This window comes from Rhipicephalus sanguineus, chromosome 3 (assembly GCF_013339695.2).
Source record: "Rhipicephalus sanguineus isolate Rsan-2018 chromosome 3, BIME_Rsan_1.4, whole genome shotgun sequence".
Taxonomy (NCBI): Eukaryota; Metazoa; Arthropoda; class Arachnida; order Ixodida; family Ixodidae; genus Rhipicephalus; species Rhipicephalus sanguineus.
The window spans coordinates 63,021,259-63,044,274 of NC_051178.1; the positions used below are offsets into that span (position 1 = coordinate 63,021,259).

The following is a 23,016-nucleotide window of genomic DNA, read 5'->3' on the forward strand; positions in this document are numbered from 1 at the left end:
GCACATAGACATTTATAATGGATATAGGACATCACGAAGCCATTTTTGTGAGAGAAGCAACTTAATTATAACAAATTTTGACTGTATTGCCTTTTGTAGCCCCTGAAATGCATGCATAAGCACCACTACTCCAAATGTCTATCATGGGCACAAAATGCCTTCTAACCCTCAAGTGCCAAATTCATGTGATAGCGCAGTGTTTTCTCAAGTCCAGCTCCTTACTGCACATTGCCGCAGGGTTACAGCTTTGAATCCGTGTGGCTGTGGTGCATTAAGCTTTGTTTTCATTCGTCGTATGGTGAGCGGAGAGCTGAGCATGAGGAAGTAGCCTTACAATGGCATGAGAACCAATGACAGCCATTGTCTGTCAGCATAACTGAAGTGATAAATATGTGGATTGACATGGAAAACCTAGTTTTAAGCTATTAGTTTCCATCACTCCAAACTGCTACTGCACGAACGTGCCATGACAAGGGTGGAAATCTCATGGCTCACTATGTGACAGCGAGGCACAGGCTTAAAGATTTGCTGACATGATAGTGTTATCAACTTTGTTCTTTCATTTTTGCAATAAACGAACTTTTGGGACATTTAAGTTCCATTGAAATAGTCTGCTGTTCCTCGGGAGGGGGTAGGGTAGACGAGGAGGTTGAGCAAGGGGGTGTTACATAGTGGCAAAACATCCAGGCGCTCCTTCACTTTTCACACTGCACTCGTCTCTTTCTCCCTCTTGTGCGTGATCTCTGTGGCAGTCATAAATGCACGACTGCCACACTGCTTCAAGAGCATAAAAGGCCTCCCGGTTGAATCTCAAGATACTGTCTGAGATGTGTGGAGTTCTTAGATATGCTTCTGCTAGGCATATTTTGTATTTCAAATTATGAATACGTCAAACTATTTAGCAGTTTCTTTTACACTTGATCTATCTGTGTTCGACTGTATGAAATCAGTAATCATTCAAGTTCACTGGCTTTCCTGTAGTCTTGTTATGTGTTGTGTTTGCCTCAATACATGTGCTTCTTCCTTAGTGCTTTTTCAGCATAAAAGGACAACACGAGACAGAAGACAGGACAAAGCGCTACCCTCAACCTACTACGCTCATCAGTTCAGTTGTCCCGTGTTCTGTCTTGTGTTGTTGTTTTGCGCTAAGAAAGCGCTATGGTTTCACAGCAACTAGCCTGCCAACGCATTGTGTTGGAACTATAGTGCTTCTTCCTGTGGCCTTTTCTGTGACGCTTCTGCAACCAGGCGGTGAAAGAGGAGGAGGGAGGCACTCTCCTGGGCCACATCTACTGCGACTTCTTTGAGCGGCAGGAGAAGCCGAACCAGGACTGCCACTTCACCATCCAGGGTGGACGGGTGCGGCCAGATGGATCCTACCAGGTAACCACGCAGTGTGGCCCCTCTGTGCACTTCTGGAAGGTGCTTCCACCATAGGTTGGCAAACTCACTCTTGAGTCCACTCACTCAGACTCAGATCGGCCCGTGAGTCTGAGTGAATCCGGATGAGTAATATTTTGGTGTGTTTGAGTCCGAGTGAGTTTGTTCGAGGAAAATATTGGTGAGCCTGAGTTTGAGTGAGCCCTAAGCGCAAGATATAATTCTTGAGTGAGTCTGAGTGAGCTCCACCTTTCATTGCCGACCTATGGTACTATCTACTCATATTCAGCATTACTGTCGGCCTTATATCGGCTTACGTTTATACTCAAGTCTATTCACACATATCTCAACGCACTCACATTTATGCGCCACCTCAGTATTTATTGGTCAGAGACGGGAATTGGGAGGGGTACCATGACCTCCCCCCGGAAACTCTTTCATGGAATGTTCTTGATAAAAATATCTCGTGTGAGTCGGGTATTTCATAAAAATGTCCGTACTGAATTACTGATAACTTGTATTTGAAGGTATAAGATCAAAAAGCGCATCGTAGAGCACCGATTATGTGAGATATTGGCATTAAAGAACATTGACACCAAGATCGAAAAAAGCTAGTTTACGCTCACGGACTCATGAGTCGACTCACTCAGGCTCACTCAGACTTAAGTGAATGCATGAGTCTGCGTCTGAGCGAGTTCAGCTGAATAATATGTTGGTGAGTTTGAGTCCAAGTGAGTCTGGCTCAGAAAAACTGTAGTGAGTCTGAGTGAGTCCGGTTGAGGAAAATTTTAGGGAGTCTGAGTCCGAGTGAGCCCTCAGAGCAGAGCATATTTGTTGAGTAAGTCTGTGTGAGCTCCAACTTTTTTGCCGACCTATGGCTTCCACACACCATGATGTTTCTCCTGCTAAGTGGCACGTCACAGGTTCATTCGCTAATCATCACAGCTGCATTTCAGTGAAGTATGAAAGCAAGAACATTGGCGTACTTGATTATTAAAATGCGCATTAGGAACCCCAGGGGGTCAAAATAGGGTCTGTAGGATGGAGGCGAAATGCTAGATTCCCATGCACCTTGAGATGTTAGTGCACATAAAAGAATCCAGGTGGTGAAATTATCCGAAGCCCTCAACTACGGCATGCCTCATAAGCATATCATGGTTCTGGCACTTAAAACCACAAAAATTATTCAGTAAGATTTGTGCTTCGCTATGGCATATTATAGTGCCAGGTTGCCTCTGGGTATCTGTCACAATAAATAAATTTATCGGTTGAGTGAGTGAATGAGTGAGTAGATGTATTCTTCAAGATAATGTCCCCGATGCCCATGTTTTTTGCACACCGTGGGTGGCCTATTGTTGCCGTGACTCGCATGATGGTTTTGTAATGCAGCTGAAAAGAGCCTCAAACAAGTTTCGTGAAGCAGCTGTATGTTTAGGAAAAGAAAGATGGCATTCTTCTTTTCTTATTGTTGCATGAATCTGCTTGGGAAACGTGCGCACGATTCTTGGAGAGAAAGTCTTCTGATTAAAATCTTTGTCTGGAGCAAGGCATCATTCCGGGCAGTTGCTCTAACAAGCCAGCTAACGATGCAGCTCTCGCAGTTCGCAGCATCAGGGCATGAAACTTATCTACGTGTAATTGTCTATTACGCAGTAGTGCTTTGTCTTTCAGGTGAAGTTGTGTCCTTTTTTTATTGTTTTTTGCTTTTTTTTATTTTCCAGAGACACACCATTGAAAAAAGGAAGTGTTAATTCCTCTTATAGGAGGCTTACTTAGCTAGATTTAGAATGGCGCAACAAGGCAGATGAAAAGACGAATGATTACACGAACACAATCATCCATCTTTTCGTCTGCCTTGTTGCGCCATTCTAACTTTCCCAATTGTCAGTGTTACTTAGCTAGGTAATGCAGTGAACGAAGAAGTGTTGGCAGTGCCACTTCGAAGTGCTCCCACAAGCTCACCATGAAGGCATGGACTTAGGCAATATCAACTAATGTTTAATTACTTGTCTGGAAGGACTACATTGCATTCTAAAGGAGACACAGGCGAAGTATAACAAGTTAAAAAACAATGTGGGTGCCAAGCAGCCACAGTTCAAAAAAGTATACTTTTACATACCTAATGTCATTCTGGCTTATTAGAAAGCGTTTCCCTCTAGTGACCCTTTGACCCTTTACCTCCAGAGTCATTTTTAAAACAAAAAGAAAAGTTACTAAATTATCTGTTTAAGAAAAATGCTCTGTGGTATCATCACAATAAATGAGCACAACCAAACGGTCAGAGCTATTTTTTATTGAATGGCATAGGGCAAATAATTATTTTAAAACGTTGACTTACCTGAATGGCTTTCATAAATTTATATTGTGGTATTGTAGCGTAAAATGTTATTATGTTAATGTAGTGCCGCCTGGCATGAAAATGTAAGCTAGACTTGCACAGACTGTCCTTATTAAAGGGACTGACAACCGATTTTTCACAACCCTGTTTTTTACGGCGCAACGAAAAGCTCACCCTTGGTATTGCTTATTTCTGTTGAGGAGACCAATTGGATGCTGCGCACTCAAGCTGAGATTGTACAAATGCTAGGTAAGCTAGTTTACGAATATCGTTAGTAGAATGATATAACTTGCGGCATACTCAAGCGTATGCACTAGAGCCATCCTCAAGCGCATGCATTATATAATGGCCCCAAACTTGAAGTGGTTGATCCTAAAAGCGCATGAATATTTTGTAACCAGAATTTTTCATTCTGAGAAGAAGAGTCCCTCCCCCAGCAATGTGAGAAGTGATAATGTTGCCGATAGCCCTCCTCGCAAACTGTTCATCACACTCCACGTTCTGCTTTCAAGGAGTGAGTGCAACTGTGCAACCTTCATTTTGACATTCTCAACCATTTTTGAATATAAAAAGCTGGTAGAAAAAAGTTTTCTGAACGCTCGTCGTCACGTGAAGTCCCTTTACTGCTTCGCGAGACAGGCGCTTCTGCTACTTTTCCAATTCGTCGGCAGGCGCCACTAGTTCCTCAGGTAACCACCACCATGCTGCCGCTCATGAGCATTCGATTATACATCAAGCAAAGGTGATGCCACTGTTTGGCTCAATACAAATGATGGTGTATCTGCACATTTTAAGTTAGAAAAGATTATAGTAAAGAAAGTGTACTTCTTGTCAACATCACTATCAAGACTATTAACTGCGTACACTAGTAAAAGGTCACGCGATAGGGATCATAGGCATCTTTGCTTTGTTGCTGCATGGGGCTCCAGCAGTTCCTTTTTGCGACTTTGGTGAAGAAATAAAAATATAAATCCGCGTTTAATGAGAAAAACAGGGTTCGTTCTAGCCAATACAATAAACAATCTTTCGATTAGTGGCGTTATCTCAATTCGTGTTCCGAGGGGTTGCCTGTCCCTTTAAGAGAAATTTTGCCACGAATGACCTGAAATCATCATCAGTACCGGGCGTGTGAAGTGTGCAGACACGGTCAGGTCCTCTACAGGAGATAAAGGGTTGTATATTGCCTCGCGTGGTTCTTGCTTTATTTTGATGTATTCGGTTTCATCCACAAAAACTGCCCAGACTGCATTGCAATGTTCGGGAAGCTTTGCGATTGTTTGAGATCATTATGTTACGATTACGTGCAGGACGCGAACAGTCAAGTTTATTCTAGAACTTACGCGAGCACCAGCGATAACGCTGGAAGGTTCGATGACTGACGTGTAAAAGACGACATGTTCCAGCAATGATCAGATAACCGACGGCCGATGCTCTGTTCGCCACTATCAGTGTACAGTGTGTATTGCTTGTGCCTTGACTTTTCATTTTCCGGGCACAAGTTCGCCCCACTAAGGAGTTTCGTCTTGAACCCGCCAACTGCTGTCTTCTTCACCGTCACGACCCCGTGACAATACCTTTTAGTCATGAACATTGCTCTTAAGTGCTCAACGCGTGTCATTGTGCTCCAGCACATGTACTTTTGCGGACGTCAGCTTTGTCTCGTTTCCGTTCACTGTAACTCCCAGCTTCCAGTAGTGGTGCTGATGCTTAACCTGGCCAGTGCGCCGTGGGGGTCACCTCCACTGCTGAGTCCATCGTCCCTGGACAACCTCTTCCACGAGATGGGCCATGCCATGCACTCGATGCTGGCTCGCACCCGCTACCAGCATGTCACGGGCACACGCTGCGCCACCGACCTGGCCGAAGTGCCTTCCATCCTCATGGAGTACTTCTCCTCCGACCCTAGGGTAAGATCATGTAGGCTGGTGTAAATATTTGAGGGCTTCGAATATCTGAACGAATATTGCAGCACTTGAATTCGCTTCGACATGAGTTTAAAATTTCTGAAATTTCAAGATATTCAAAACAAATATAGACGTATTTTACTGCATGTAACCTGCCTGAAAAGGTGGTTTCACTGCAGCGAGCGGCCGCTGTGCCATGAAGTCGGCTATTCAAGGAAAATTTAGTGTATATTTGCTTTGTTTATCTTTTTTACTCACCCTGCTTAGACCTGTATAGGGTCTGCAGTATTGAATAAGAAAAAAAATTTGTGCTGCTGCGAAGTCATAGGGTTAAGTTTGCATTATATTGCGTGCCCCCTGATTCATATCTTTTAAATTTATGAGCATGTTATACAGGCTTCTATGGGCTATGTATCGCAAATTTTAAAGGATAATACATCCTACCATTTATAACTTGCACACTACTATATTATTCAAATTTGCTTTGAAATTATTCTACACTAATTACTATTTGCTTCGACTTCATTTTAAAGCACAAAAGTAATATTCGCACAAGCATATCATGATGCCATGGCCTCCTCACTGTGAACCTTTTGCAATTTCTGAATGGGCAATTTAGCATTGCTTGACTGTCATGAATAGGCAGCCCATCTGCACAAATACCACATTACCACTTGCTATTTTTCATTTTATCAAATTAAATGTGATACATGTTATGAAACTGTAGTCCTTGATTGAGATGCACTTGTGATGTTGGCATTCAGTGCATTTATGATGTACTATGTGTTTGAGAAAGAACAACCTATTATGGGAAAGTGTGCTGTTTTTTATGTAGTAAAACCTTGTTTATTTAACCCTGTTTAATTAAAAAATATAAGCATTTAATTACTTTATTGGTTCATTTAAAAGTACCTTACAGGTCCCTAGAGGCATTGCGTAAGGGGCGTAATACAGGAAAATGCTTAATACATGTATAGTAATTTTAAAACAAAAGGAATGGGTATAAATACATAAAGAAATGAGAACAAAAAGATGTTACAGTAACATATATGGGAAGTGAACATTTTGTTAAATATACAACAAAAAGGCAAGAAAAAATGCACTTTTAATCACCACAGCTCATTTGCACAATAAACTCTGGCACTATGAAATACAAACAATATAGTTGCAGAACAAGCGCGACATAATTTGGCTATCACAAAAAAAAAACATTGAACGTAAAATTACACACAAATAACAATAAAGGCTTGCAAGAGGAGAATAGTTAAATGAATTAGTCTTCCCATAATGCGCATGAAATTAAACCAATTGTATTAACGTTGGGATCTATTTTGTGGAGTTTCAAGCTGCAGAAATGATGACGCTGTGTTATAGATGTATTTATGAAGTAATGGAAGCAGGGCAATATCCCGACGATCATGCAAAGGATGAAGTGATAAGTCAATTTCAATTTGTGTGATGCTTTTGTTATAGTCATAACAAAGTGGAATGAAATGTGCAGCCCTGTTTTGTACAAATTCAAGTTTTTCGATTAGATATTTCTGATGGGGAGACCAAATAGCTGCTGCGTACTCAAGCTTAGGTTGTACAAATGTTAGGTAAGCTAGTTGACGAATATCGTTAGTAGAATGATGTAACTTCCGGCGTACTCAATCGCATGCATTATATAATGGCCCCAAGTTCTTGTTAATTTTGGTGTAATTATAAACAATTATCCGCAAATAATATTTGTGTTTTGATACAATCACAAGTATATTCAATCAAACTTAGAAGCACTTGTTGCTGGGCTAGTTAGTTCATCGTAATGAGGGAAAAGACTAGACGCCTAAAACACGGAAAGAAGGACGAAGAAGCACAGGGAAAGAGCACAGGGACGCTCTTTCCCTGTGCTTTTTCGTCCTTCTTTCGGTGTTTTAGGCATCTAGTTCTCTCCCTCATTATATTCAATGAATATGAGGAATAGAGGTGGTCTCAATACCAAGCCCTGAGGCACTCCAGTGTTAACAGTGAAATCATTTGAGCAAGTTTCACTAAAAACATTTTTTTCTGATCTAAACACCGTGAAATCTTTTATCCAGTTTAAAACAGTTATGTTAGTTGGCTAATTTCTTTGATGTTAGAAGGTTCCTGTCACATATATGAGTGGGAAATTATGTCTTCTGCTTTTCTGAAGTTGAGAAATAGGCAGCATAATCCACGTCTCTTACAAAAATTGTGAATAATTTCATGACATAATTCAGGCAACTAGGTACGTCATGCAAAAAGGGTATTTTCTGAATCCATACTGACATTTGGCTAGATACCAGATGGAATTTAGATGACAGAATAAAGCCTGATGCAAAATGCGCACGAGTAGTTTGCAGCATATGGGAGTAAGCAAAACTGGTCTATAATTCGTAAACAGGGTTTGTGTGCCAAAGCCAACGTTTCGACAAGTTGCAGTTGCAGCCTTGAAGAAGACAAGTCCGCTTGTCGAAATGCCGACTCTGGCACACAAAAACTTTTTACAAATTTTTCATCGCCAGCTTCCATCTTCCCCTGACTCCTGCCTTCTTTTTTACATTGCTCTTAGAACCACTTTTAAATGTTAACTAGTTTCCAACCATAATGAAATTTACTGGCTTGGAGCAATTTACTACCACTTATCAATCGTGGTACTGTACCCGTGCTTGAGCACAATTTTTAGTACACCTCAAGAAATTCTATCAAGTCCTGCTGCCTGTGAGATGTCTGTAGAGTCTAATAGTTTTTGCTATGCCGTCTACTCACTATAGTATAACCTCTTGCATAGCAGGGTAATTGTTTTCTATAACGAAAGTAGATCCCAAGCAGTTCACATGGGACCACAAGAAGATCACAGGCAATTTAAAGAAGTTATTGAATAGCATTCATATAGCTATCCCATCAGTGATTAAACTTTTTTTGTACATTATATTGAATGGGCCAAGCTTCTCACAACCACACTGCCTCATTAATTTCCTAATTTTATTTTGGTTGTTTCAGAAGTGTGGTGATAGGTTCTGCAAATATCTCATTTTGCTTTGATGTGCTTGTTATTCATACAGCTATGCTTTTTGTATAGTTTACTATTGTAACTATGTTGATTCACACAGTACGTGCCTTTATACCCTTTATTCCTGTATTTACGATCCATGTGCTGCCTTGTTGGTTTTGTGCGTTCAAAACTTTTGGAACTGCATGATTGCCTTTCATGTATGTATTGATTGTGATGACATTTATTAATTAAGCAGGTGCAATGAGCAGTAGTTGTGTTTAAACTTGGTGCAATGTGTGGGCAGGGTCACCAACATGGCAGAAGCTGTCGGTGATAAAGATCTTATTCTACTGCAACCAGAATGCTCGCACTGAGCTTGCTAAGTCTACATAAACTAACAGCGGGCAGACAAACTGAAAATATAATGATGATGTGCGTGTGGTTGTCAAAAACATGTCCACATGAATATAGGGGTCACACTGGATGCTGCTTTGTGAAATACCCCACAAGGCTTTTGGCACTGTGAACAGTAATCAGTCACATGATAACGACCACATCTTCCACTCTGCACTCTTGTTAGTATAGCAAGGCATGCAGAAAATTTTAATTAACAATAATGTGTTGATGTAAGAATTGCTTATTGTTCTCTTCATACCCTTGATAATTCGACACTCGGTTAATTCGGCCATTTTGTCACAGTGCCCTGAAATCTGAAATAATGATGTTTTACTGTTTAATATGCCCTCGAATACAGCTATCTCGCATTACCCTGAAACGTTTAATGTTGTCTCACCTCTATAAATAGGAGGTGGTATGATAGGTGTGTGATCATAATTGCCAGCCACTATTCACACTTGCTGCTTTTGCCACTCCCAAGTTGTGCCTTTGTGGAGAACTCAAGCTCTGTGCAGGTCCTACTTGTTATAGCTTGTTTATGTTTTACTTTGATATTCAGTTTCCATACTTAGGTTCTGTGGGCTCTGTCGGGCTTCCAAGTGCACATACGCACCCCTGTGCTATCGGCCTTTGAAGCACACTGGTGTGCGAGTTTGCAATCCAACACGCTTATGGTGATAAGGAAACGTGATTCAGACTGATGATGATGGTGGTGGAAGAACCAATACGCCTTTGCTGTTTCCGACAAAGTCTGCCCATTGAATGGTTGCTTCGAAGTTTATCATTTCCCTGTCATGGCTTGACCTGCATTGCTTTGCCTTGCCTCGCATACCTTTTTGCTTATTTCACTTGATTGCATCACTTGTTCTCTTCCATACAGTCTGTGTTTGCATTTTGCCTAATGCAATGAATTACAGCTAAACTTACCAACTGGTCTAGTCAAGCTCTTTCATTATATAATCTGTTAGGTGTACGGGTAGAGACAAACGTGCTTGTATCTGTAGTGAGACTTGATCTCTCGAAACAGCTTGCTAAATCATTGGTGGGGCTGCAAGACACCTCTGCCAGAATAGGTGGACGTGGAACACCATCACTTTGTGCATTCAGCTGCTTGGAAGAGGATCCAAGAAGCCTTCCAGAATGCCGGAGGATGCCACATTGAAGCACGAGTTGACCCGGTGTTCTCTGCTTTGGGGTGTTGATGCAGGTGGTGTCGACATTTGCCCGCCACTACCAGACTGGTGAGCCCATGCCTTACGCCATGGCGCTGTCCCTGCGTCAGATGCGCTACCACTTTGCGGCCAGCGAGACGCAGCTGCAGGTGTTCTACGCATTGCTCGATCAGAGGTACCACGCACATCACCCTCTCGGCAAGAGCACCACCGAAGTGCTGGCTGAGCTGCAAGGACAACACTATGGCGTTCCGTACGTGCCCAACACGGTGAGTCCTTACTGCGACTGTTGTAAAGATACACATAAGCTCTTCTCTAGGCAATGCACTCAAAGGGAACACCTAGTTCAAGCTCTTATCATTAATAAAACTGAAAGGCTAGTTGGTTTGAATGCATTGCGAATATTTTGCATGCACTGTTCGTGGACAGCACAGAACAACACAAAAATGGAAATGTAGACCAGTGCAACTGGTCTATGTGACTCTTTTTGTATAGTGTGACTCATCGTATAGTGTGCGCAAAACTCTTTGCAGTGGTTGCTTATCATCAATTTTAGCTGAAATCTGACACCAAGGCATGGAAGCTATACGTATACATGTTGTATGTGTAGTTATATGCAGCAGATGTCTGTCTGTTTCATGCTTGGAACGAGACACTGTCGTGATGAAATGAAAAGGTGCCTGTTGTCACGGAGCAAGAATTCTTGAGGTGGCGAAACTGCGCTCACTTGGGCGTCCTAATAAAGTCACAGAATCGGGCACAGCGCTCACGCGCCCTCTGTCGTGAGAGTCCGCTAGCGGAGAAGGAAAAATGCGCGCATCCCTCTCACCGCGTTCTCCGACAAAGCTCGTTGGTTTAAGGCCATTCGTCGCCTATTCGCCGTTCGCGCTTCACGCCCGAATGGATGTGTTTTTGTGCGTTTTCGCCGGCTCCATATTTTAACGCGACAGCGTTAAAGAGTTCGTTTATCAGAAATACCCGTGTCGGCGTCGGTGAGGCTAGCAATTGAGAAGGCGATGCACACGGGGCTCGATTACGCTATCGCGTTCTACTCTCAGAGGCGAAGCTCAAGCGCACTCCAAGTTTTTTCGGTAAATTAACGATAAAAATGGCGTCACATACAGGAAAGTTACCAGCGTGATACATTTTGTACAACGTGAAATCTATAATTTTTGATAATGTGAACTCATGAGTTAGGTATAATTTATTTCAACGAATGATGGGACTTACCCTATATGCCATCAATTTAGATTTAGGTTGTTGCGGCGGCTGCATTTAGATAGAAGCGAAATGCTAAAGGCCCGTGTGCTTGCATTTAGGTGCACGTAACAAAACCCCAGGTGGTTGAAATTTCACGTTGTCTTTTTTTTTTTTTGAGAACAGCAGACAAGTAGCTGGGACAGCGCGCGGAAAGATAGAAGGCACGGCGTCTTGTAACAACACTGGCCGTTTCGGTTTGTCAAGGAGAACTTCGCCACCAAGCTCGCCATAATAGCACCGCCTGTCTATGTCACTGCCCGAGAAGTACTTCTCGCAAACGTAGTCACGAGGCGTCAGCTGTCAGTCTTTTCTTGGTATGGCGCGAGCCCACGCTTCCAACTTCAATGGGTCACAATGAACTTTGAAGGTAATTACCTTCTCCTTGCAGGACGCGTACCCACTGCTGCAGTTCGGCACGACACATTTCCGCCCCATCATGAAGAAGCACTGGTCGAAATCTGCAAAGCACTCTCCTTTGTCGCGGCGTAAAAAGCGCGCGCAAACATCGAGGAGTTGGCGCCGCTGGCACAACACGTGGAAGCCTCTGAAAGCGCTTAAGAGAAAGAAACCAGCAAATCGCGAAGGGAACTTTCCCTCCCAAAGTCACCTACGCATGCGCGCGCACAACATGCAAGCGAGGAGCGACGGGCGCATGCATGCGGCGGCAGACGTCGTCTGCCCAGGGGCCACTACTAGCAGTTCGTTTCAAGCGCTGTACGGCCTATAATTCTGGCAGTATCGATTAGTAACTGCAGCTAAAATATCTGTCATATCTACCTATTGATGTTACGTACAGAAATCTTAGAAATTTTACATTGTACGAGGCGCTATCACGATTTTTATGCGCCGCGTCCATAGAAGAGCATGTAAAAGATGGCAACAGGCCAAAAGCGTCATCTGTCGTGCTTCGGCGTAAACTGCATTCCGCCGTAACGCTATCGCGCCGCCCTCACGCGCTGCCGCGGCCTAGACATTCTCCTCCTCAAATACTTCTTTCTCCGTGCCTGTTGTGTTCACTTTAACATACCATTTAGATGTTCCCTCAGTGCCCTGTTCTCTACAGTCACATTAGTGGATAATGTTTGCATAGCACTGCTTGCATTAAAATGTGCAGATGCTGGTACTGATAACACTGGCTGGTACATTTTGCCCCACTGATCTCACGGTGGTAACATTATTACACTTCTCTGCTGTTACCAATAAATGATGTCTGTCATGTTAAAGAGACAAGGCATGCAAACGCGAACACATGAGAGAAGTCAAGACACCACAAATGTCGGGGTGTCTTGACTTTGCCCTGTCTCTTTAACATGAATACTTACCAACTAGCTCAGCTCTCTGTTATTCTAAATGATAGCAGTGTTGCACTCTTACTGTTGTCACTGGACAGGTCATTTTCTGCTGCTCCTCTCTGCTGGTGGCTAGCAATATGTTGCACAGCTCAGGGAATGATTCAGTTGGTGGAAAGAATGCACTTCCACCACTTGCCAGTTTTATTGTTTTTGTTTTTTTCCACCTATAGGTGTAACAGTATGACTACTGTAGTCAACAGTGGTGTGAGCAGTGCTGATAAGTCCTTTGCTTTATAGGGAAACATTTATCAGGCTCCCCAAATCATGCAATCCTGGAGTATCAACACACTTTTGACATCTTTGCTACATCATGAGAACTTTCAAGAAACAAAATGTACTCTTCTAACCAAGAAAAGTAGCACCTTATTAACAGTCAGCACATCTCTGTGGGTGAACAAACGGGTAGCACCAGAAAAGTGTTTATAAAGTTAAAAGACCAGGTTCTGGTTTGTAGGTTTTAAGTCTGCTTTTCTATATATAACTGGTTACATCACGTTTTAAGTGTCTGTCAGCGTGGGCTGTAAAATGAAACCTTTTAGTGCGAAAGCTCTGCTACTTCATGTTTCGCAAGGTGATTCGTCGTGTCATGATGACCTTGAGCCACTGGAGTATAGTCACAATGCAAGACGCACTCGACTGGCCTTGGTAATAGAACAAAAGCGTCACGGCTCAAGTCGTGAGCAAGAGAAATAGGAGAATGCTCTTGGCTCTCGGCCAGCTCGGACGCTGCACTCGCAGCTGCGGCTCTTTCATCCCCCAGTCAATCTCACTCCAAGTCAAGCCACATGATCTGCTGCAGAGGGGCATCAGAACTTTGCTCACAAAGAGCCGCGTCGCTGCAGTGCCACGTGATTAGGCAAAGCTTTAACGGCTGCTTCGCTGACACTTGGTCGGTCGGTCTCGCCACGAATGGCGCGTTGACTGTGCCGTCTGTGCATGCACTTGAGAGCAAGCGACTGGCTGAATCCAGTAGTCCAGTAGATGTAGCTACACGGCAGGCTACGAAATCTCAAGCAAAGGCAAAGTTGCCTGTTGAAACACTGGAGCAAAGGGAGACCAGATTAGCATGTTATAGAGAAGATTACCAAGTGCAGAAGCATGCCAAGATCGAAGCTACTGCAGCAACCGCCTGTGTGCATAGTCTTTGCAAAACCAAGCGAGGCATACCTTTCATTCATGATAACTAGGTTTAAAAGAGTTCAACCTGAGCTAATTAACTTTATATAAAGTTTAATGTGAAAATGTTTTATGCTGGGCTCCACCAAATGTGTGTATGTGAAGCAATCATAATCATGCTAATTTTCTAGCATTCGCAGAAGGTGGCCCCACTTTGGTCTGTCTTGCCTGCACACACCAATCAGTGGGGAACTTCGTCCATTGTTTCATACATTTTTCTACATTGTTAATGATGAGCTATGTACCTGATTTTTTTTTTAGCTTTAGGGATTCAGCATTATCGTCAGGCCAACTTGCTGGAGGTCCGAACTTGGGACTTGAAATTTATTGCAAGATGTCCTGTCAAATTACTCTTTTCTTTCAGTTTTGCTCTGTAGTGCTGCCCAATCATTATTATGAAAGTGAACTAACTTTCCCGTCCATCTATTATTCTGTAAAAGACAAACATTTGCTAGAACTGACAAGCGCATGACTCGGTCCACTGTTGGCTTGATCTTAGACGGCTTCTCACATGCCTTGTTCCCGATCTCTTCCTCTGTCTATTCCTCAAAAGCTTCAACATTGATTGCGTACTGCAAGCAGCATTTGCTCACTTAGCCCTTTGTTTTTTTCAGGCGTGGCAACTGCGATTTGGCCACCTGGTGGGCTATGGGGCCAAGTACTACGCTTATCTCATGTCTCGTGCTGTTGCTGCGTGGACCTGGCACGAACTGTTTCGCGAAGACCCCTTCCGACGGGCAGCGGGCGAGCGTTACCGGCGCGAGCTGCTCTCACACGGCGGCGCAAAGCCTGCACACCAACTAGTCAGCGGTGAGCGCCTCAATTTCGCTCGGGTTTTTGACACTTTCATCCTGCAAGAGAGCGCTGGCACAGTGGCAGTCAATTTTTGTCATTGAACACATCGTCATGGTTGTTGTGGTTCCAGTCAGGAAAGAAAAATTTGCCAGGCTTGTACAATCTGAATTACAAGCAGTGCTGGAGCGCTACCTTTTTATGTTTTTCTTTAGGGCTGCGTTATAACGTGCATAACAACACTATTTGGTTGGTAACAACCTTATTGATATTCTTGCAGAGCTGTTGAATCAAAATGAACCTATGGCCCTTTGCTAACCTGCCGTGGTTAGTCACATAGTTGCAAAGTGATGTCATTATGCTGCTTAGCGCAAGGCTTCAGGTTCTGTACCAGATTCTGTGCTGACTATGAGGTTGCTACGAAAATGGTTTTATGTTCTAAATCGAGAACATGGTTTTGAGTATAGTGTGAGTGTCAATATGAGGCCATCGATTCTGTGAAAATGATCTTGTACTTGTGCGGATATAGCAAATCTTGTTGTGGTGATGGGAGTAGGAAGGAATAGATGCATTATTTTGCTATGTCGGGAAGTTGGGAATGAGCAAAGCCCTGCAACCCAGCACTTTTCTAATTAATGCTCTGAGTTTGTTATTTGGAGACTGCATTTTTATGTTTTTCTTAATTTTCGTGATAAATTAATTGCTGAAAAGCTTAAGTACTGGTAAGCATAAGCAATGATCCATTGCTGCTATAATTCTTTTGACGTTGTGCTAGCCTCTGTTCTTTAAAGGGGTCATGAAGCACCCCTTGGGCTTGTTGAAAAAACACATCCTGCGGAAAGCTGACACGGCTATGAACTGCTCTGCCAAATACTACAGTCGTGCGCGCCGCGTAAAGGCCACAAGCGGAGCGCAAAGTTGCCGTTTCCCCAGGCGCCCTCTTTTCAAACAGAGGCCGGTTCTCACTCTCGTCGGTGGGCGGGGCGTCTGGCAGTTTACGTCGCAAGAGACATAGCATGCTTATTGGCCGATAGCCGACGTAAATCGAGAGCGTCATTCGGATCAGATGCGCTTCTTGCCGCGGGGTGCCGCCACTTGCCGGCGCCGCACTCCTCAATACACGGTAGCCGCACTCGCGCAAGCGAATCACAGCGGGAGAGCGATCGCGTTTCATGACGCGCACTGACGTAACTTCTTTCCCTCGTGTCATCCCTCCCTGTCTAGCTTCGAGTGCGCTCGTCGGCACGAGAAAAGAGAGAAAGCGCTGGGAGCGTGCGCCAAACCCCCGTAACTCCGCTGATTCTTGACGGATTCGAGAAATTTTTGCAGCAATCGATTCGGGAGGCAGTAAACTATGATACTAAGGTCATTAGACCATTACTTGGAAAAGTGGTTCATGACCCCTTTAACTTTCTTTTTTTTTTTGTCAAAATTTCTCATTCTGTTTGTTCATCTGTTTGTGTCTTTGTTAAGCTTTGAGCTGTTCCGGCCGATAACTATCACTTAGATAAGTGGCAATGTGGGCACTATAACTGTATGCACATTTTCTATTTCAGATTTTCTCTCGAAAGAGGTCACACCAGAGAGTCTAGCATCTGTGCTCATCGCAGATATTGACGCAGGCCTCACCTGAAGCCATCTCGCCTTTGCCCAGCTTCCAGCAAAACACTCTAGCTTAAGTGTGGCATCTCTGTTCTTCTCTTAGGGCTAGGAGTCATCCGCCATTTTTCATCTGTGATTTCAGTCTAACCTGTACAGTCAAACATAAATGATAGCTCATCCTGACTTCTTATTCTATTGGTTTATTTATTGAGTGCCTACAATAATAGTACCTTACTTTCATGTGTATAAGCTCCCTGTGAATAATTATCCACATCCACTGTTTCAGTCGTCAGAAATGGAAGAAAGAAAGCATTGACATTGCAGCCCCAAGTCATAAGGCGCATTGACCCATGACATACGACACAAAGACGGTTTATGTGTTCAAGACTGCCCCAACTAGCCCAATTAAGAGCATTACAACATTACACACAACGTCATTCATCTTGTTGTAGAACCTGACATACCTGCTAACACAAAGCAAATTTTCAAGACGATATTGTTTTGTGCAGCAAAATAAACATAACACACTCAGACTAACTCACAAATTGGGTTTTGGGATCACTCCGAGTCACTCATTGGACATTGGATTCAAGCAGGTCCACATTGCCTACAGGCTCTACCTTACTCAGTCTCTTTTTTTTTCAATTGTAGATGTCAGTTTTAAAAAACCCTTATTCAAGACTAGCGTTATTTACCTTTCTTACAAGTGCTTCCAAGACAACACCACATTGCTCTCCAGAATGTTGTAAATATACCGTATTTTCTTGCTTATAACCTGCCCTTGCATATAACCTGCACTACAAATCTACTAACCACAGAAGAATAACAAGTGACAAAAAAAAAATCCTGCATAGTGACATTACCGTGAAGCAGTGCCGGGAAGCTAACTTGCACACCAAAATTCTTGTATAACCCGCATCCCCACTTTAGCCACGAATTTTCTTTGTCTTAATTGCAAGCCATACACCAGAAAATATGGTACCTGACCTGCCCAGGAAAGCAGGGCGGACTTATCTGCACCTGCCTTTGCGCTCCTGTGCTACAGTTCAGAAAGCAGGTGCTTTCTTTCTCTGGCAAAGAAGTTACATACAAATAACAAATGCTAAACATCTTTAAAACAATGCATTCACAGTAGGCTTAGATGTGTGAAGAAAACATAAACTTTATGGTACAGAATGGGCCGGCAGTTTTAGTTTTGGTGGCCTCGCGCGGTGGCTTCAAGACCCTGGACTCTGGTCGCATCCTTGGCCTGCCGGACGGCCCAGAGCTGGTCGTTAGAATTTTTTTATTTTATGTGCATCACAATAGCTTATAACGAGTGAATACTATCTGCAATCTTGGCAATTCTGTAAGTATGTTGCTTAGGTAAAAAATGTTCTAGAGACCAATAAATGTGGAAATTCTTTGTTCATTTGTCCGTGACTGCACGAGTGCACGGCTTTGTCCACGTGGCAAGCACCTGAGTTTTTTCGCAGCTGGAAATATAGCTCGGTCCTCCCTCACTAGCTCTATGTGGTACAAAGCCCTGCCTTGTAAGTAAAATTGTTTGCTGGCCAATTTGTGTACAAAACAATTCATTTTTGATAATGCCACTACAATCTACGACTGTACAGCGCGATCACCACTATATTGCTTTTTAAATTTCCTGCTAGATGCTGAGATGTATTGGTGAATCGACATAGGCAACAGTAGGCTTTGTTAAGACGAGTTCAGTCAGGTGTGTCCCGTGACCATTTCTAGTTTAGACAAAAAAGTTTTATTTTGTGTTTACATTCAGGTGTAACTGCACTTAACGCTACATAAAGTCTCATACATGGAATAGCATTCAAATTATTGAGCTTAAATGTAGCATCAAGCAATGTTGGCACCGCCGCTGCTTTCTACAATGATCACACTGTAGCCCTATAAAACTGTTGCACTACTGTGCATACCATCAGTTTTAATCTTCTCATTGCCTTTCATTTATTGTGATACTACGAACACTCCAGGCATATTTTTGCCGTCGCCATGATGGTCCATACGAAGTCCAAATTGATAACATTGTCTCGTGTGAAAGCAAGTGAAAGCTTTCAAGGGCAGCCGAAAGTAGATAGAGTAGAGTAGACCCTAGAAGCTGTAGCTCATACCCACACTGGGGGATTGGCCAAGAACCGGTTAGTTTTTAAAGGCAAATTTGAAATCGAAGATCATGGCTCAAAAAAAAAAAAAAAACACGCTGGCTTTCTTTCGTCGCATGAAAGGCACATGGGATGGACAGTCAGATAGGAAGGGCTGTGCTGCTCCAGCAACAACTGCGTCCTTTCATTGGCTGGGTGCAGTCCAGGCTTGCAGTTGGGTAGGTTAGAAAGTAGCCAGAACTCAAGCTAAAAGTAGCCAAGCCATTTAACCTTATTGCCAGATTTGTAGCCAAATGGTAGAAAAGCGGTATTGTGAAAAGAGTTTTTATTATTGAACGATGAGTAATACCATTTTGAACGGGCAATAAAATAGAAATAAGAAGACAGTTTTTTTTTCTCCTCTTGCTTGGGCTTCAAGCCATACACAAGTTGCAGATAAATGAACAAATTATTAGTTCTGTGTGCCTGCATATGATCTGTGTGGAATATACTATAGGGTAATTGCCAGAGACAGTAAGATTGGAACATTCCAGCCAACCACTCAGTAGGAACATAAATCATAAAAGAAGGTCGTGCTTGAAGTCGCTAACCGAAAGTGATTAGTAGTTACTATGATGCCAGTCCAGATTCAAGTAGTGATATCTGGTTGAAGATAACGAGTCCAGCTTCATTTTGTTGCGGATCTCTGTGTTGACACGTGAACACGCGCTGTGCCAACGTTTATAAAACCTGGTCCTATCAACGTTGCGCTGTGCATCAGCATTAGTAACTGGCTCGTAGCGTCAGCATCAATGGCGGGCAGCGTTAATAGCGTGTCAGCTACGCGTTTGCCAACACCCGCAAAACTTGGTCAGTTTGATTGCCAAAATGGGCACTTAAACTTAATGTTTAATTTACAAGTTATATTGTGTAACTTCTCCATTTTTAATTTTCATTTACATTTATAAAACCAATGAACTCTTGGCCAGTCCCCCATAGTACGTGTGAGTCGCATAGACCAGTCCAACGAGAACAAGAACTTCCTCATTTCATCTTCACAGGCACGCCGCGTGTTGCTTTGAGGTGCCTCGATGAGCATCAGACTGATGCCAGGGGGAGGACATGCGCATGCATCGGCTGACACGTCAGAAAATTTAGGAAACGAAGGGTAGTCGTTAAGCTTGCTTGGTATTTTATCTACAAATACTAAGAAAAATGGCTACTAAATATGCCAAAATAGAAAGAAGTTCAAAGTAGCCAGAAAGTAGCCATGACGTTAACCTGATCTTTTCGTCGCGTGACGGGGTCGTAAAGTAGCCAATTTGATGCAAAGTAGCCACCAACAGCAACTCTGGTGGTGTCGCGCACGCCTTGTATTGACAGGGATTAGCAAAAACCTTTGTACGTGTTACGTTCTTACCGATCAGTTTGCGTTGAAACAATGAACAGCCCGCTGGTTGCTTTGCACGCAGCAACAGCCGCGATTCCTTGCGTTAGCGCTGCGGTGAAACTTGGCGCCCCCTAATGGAGAACATTGCACACGCCTGTGAATTAAGCTCTCGGCCTTTAGCGCCGAAGCCCGGTGCTCGTAACCACATGCCTTACCAGGTGGCATACAACACTTTTAAAGGGCCCCTAAACCGCCTAGAGGTCGAAATTTAGGTGTGGTGTTGCAGTTGTGCACGGGTCTACAACGAACACGTAGCCGCGAGAATTTTAGATGCGAAGCAGCTGTTGCGCTGGGCTGTGTCCATAGTTCCATTGGCGACTGTCCCACCTAGCATAGCCATCTGAGCGCGCGCTCGCGCCAAGGAGAAGTCTTCCTCTTGTTCTTCGACTGCCACATGATGATACGTGCATAGCACTTTAGGCGCCCGGGCTGCCCTGTGCTGTCCTAGCTTGGCGTAACGCAGACAAAAACATGTGTGCTGGCACGCGCTAGCGCGTTCGGGCCTGTGTAGGGGGCTGGGGAAGACGCTGTGGCCTCTCCCCCTTACACTCTCTCAGGAATCACGTGCGTCGGGGAACGCGATTCTGCAGACGCGCGATGAACCCGCGTGGCGTGCTCCAGCAAGAGTTCGGGATGAGTAACAGCAACAGCAAACAGTGAATTCATGGTGTGCTCCACTTGCAAGGTCGCGTTAACATCGGGCAAGGTGCCCGTGATGAACGGAACTTTAAGTCGACCCATGCGCTGCTTCGCATCGCCGCATGGTTCTCTTTAGTGGGAGACGGTGTAATTTTTTAGATGCGAAGCATCTTGTGGCGTAGTTCAATCCGGTGGTGGTGGTGTGCGGCGTGACCACCCTTACTGCGCATGCGCAAGACCTCTCCCTCTCCACACACCTCCTCTCCACTCCCCCTGCCCTCCCCCTCTCCACTCCCACCTCCCTCTCTCTGCTCTCTGCAATGAGCGCCAGTGAATGTGCCACTGATCTCCACTAATGGAGGTCAGTGGCATGTGCGTCCCCTTCCCACCTCTCTCTCCTCTCCTACGCTCCCCCCTCTCGCGCGCCTGTCGACCGCGTTCCCCGCTCGCCTTGTGAGAATTAACGGCCAGGCTAGAGGGAAGACGCGACGCGTGTAGCGTTTCTCTTCGCGTTCCACGAGGCGAGGTGGGTAGCATGCCCGAGGTCGGTAGCATACCCAACGAATGCCAGCGGAACGCGATCGTGCAAGTGCTCCGGCTTCGCATCGCCTCATGGTCCCCTTTAGCGGGAGATGGCGTGATTTCTTTTTAGATGTGTTGGTGTAGTAGCGGAGTTACACGCGTTTCATGATCGAAATGCGGCTCTCGTTCGTTTCGCGCTTTCTTTCGCTATGCTCCGTTCGTTCGCTCGTCTCTCCTTCTGGCCGAGTGTTCCACCTTGACGCGCGAGGAGGCAAAGCAGGGAGCGCGCGTACCTTCAGACAGACAAACAGGTCCAACGTTTATAGATACTTTTTCAGTTCCGTAACTCCTCCGCCGAAGGCGGCCGCCACCTGCCGCCACTTTTACCCAGGCAGTGAGAGGGCGCCACAGTCGTGAATAGCGCTGTCGCGCGCGCGGGCACACGTGTTCTTTCCCGTGGTTGCTTCGCCGCGTGCGGGGCTGTCATGGAATGTTTTTCCTGGGTGTGTTGGCTGTGCATGCGCGAGGTTACTATCGACGACTTCGGTGAATTCAGACAACCGAGCATTCCTTGCCACAGGAAGTCAAGCAATTTTCAAGCTTTGCGATGCCAACTTGTTTCGTGCCCGGCTGTGCCAGCGGGTAGAAAAGCGGCACTTTTTTGCGCCGCCGCCCGATCCGCAGCATCTTGAAAGCTGGGTGCGAGCTATTTCTCACGCCGATAAACCGCGGAGAAAAACATACAAGACCATATACCATAGCGACCAAGTTTAGCCACTTGTACCTTGCTTAGTGCATTTGAAAGCATCTGTACAAAAAAAAAAGCGTTGTGAAATCCTCGTCCAGAAACATGCGATGAAAGAGAAAATGTGCCAACAGCTTATGTCCATGCCATTCCGTGACCTCTTAGGTGCTTCTGACGACCGTGGGTACTGTGCACCATTACCAGAAGCAACGGCCTTTTGTTACCTGGCAGGCTACACGTGGCTTTCAAATTAAAGAAAACAACGCGTTGCGCGGTCTGCAAATACGATGCCCTTGGTAGGCGGGAGTCCCTGCGGCTTGAGTCCATGCTGGTCACTGTGCGCGAATGTGTCAGTGGTAGCCTTTCAGAGAAACTGCTTGCACGTAAGCACGTACGGTAGAGCGTGCTATCAAGCATGCTAGCAAGGACACATTTTTTGGTGACCTGTTTTGCTGTGTGCTGAATGCTCTTATAACGAGAGGCACAAACACCGTTGGCTTCACTTTTATTTACTGCTTGGAAAACAGCAGCACCATTAGGGCATAGAGAGAGCGCAAGAAAGCAAGCTTTAACAATTAACTGGCAGCAAACCTGCCAACACAAGCGTACCCAGGAAGGGGGTGGGGTCAAGCTTCCTCGTCCGATATTTTTCGATTTTGCATGTGTATATATCCACGCACTCATACAAACACACGCACGAACACACAAAAAATGTGATTGACCCCACCCCCCCGCCCCCAGGTCCGTAGCCTAAATTTTTTTTTTCGGGGGTGGGGGGTACTTTCTGAAAACCTTGACTATTTGAGAACAACACCATGTTCGAATTAATTGACCAAAATGCATGTTGCTTGTCGTTTTGAAACAATACAAATGCGCATAATCATTTCGTACAATGCAAGGCTTTCGAAAACGTCACATAACGCGAAGTTGCAAAATTATTACGCACAGAACATGGTGTGCTCTTGGCTAGACCACATTTTTTCGTGTTAATGAACGCACTAGAATTACTGAAATGATGTGTGTCCGTCAGTTCTCACGAAATCCGGGACACGCTTGCCAACCGCGAAAAATTTTCGGCGAATAATTCGAGTATGTTGATAGAGCAATGTTTGATTCGTACTACAAAATGTTGTAAATTTCCCCGTGTTTGAGAGATGTTATGTAACCCTTAGTTTTCTACGTTTGAAATTCGTATTT

The 23,016-nt window shown here is 44.4% G+C and overlaps 1 protein-coding gene across 1 annotated transcript in view; it reads left to right on the top strand.

The window, feature by feature from the left end:
* The window catches only part of LOC119386678 (mitochondrial intermediate peptidase), a 41,269-nt gene extending 24,721 nt beyond the window's left edge, over positions 1-16,548 (top strand). Inside the window, exons 11-15 of the mRNA XM_037653970.2 lie at positions 1,249-1,383; positions 5,404-5,625; positions 10,221-10,454; positions 14,588-14,783; positions 16,322-16,548. Of these exons, the coding sequence (XP_037509898.1) occupies positions 1,249-1,383; positions 5,404-5,625; positions 10,221-10,454; positions 14,588-14,783; positions 16,322-16,398 (864 nt within the window). The 3' untranslated portion in view covers positions 16,399-16,548. The remainder of the gene's footprint in view (positions 1-1,248; positions 1,384-5,403; positions 5,626-10,220; positions 10,455-14,587; positions 14,784-16,321) is intronic.
* Positions 16,549-23,016: the final 6,468 nt, after the last annotated feature.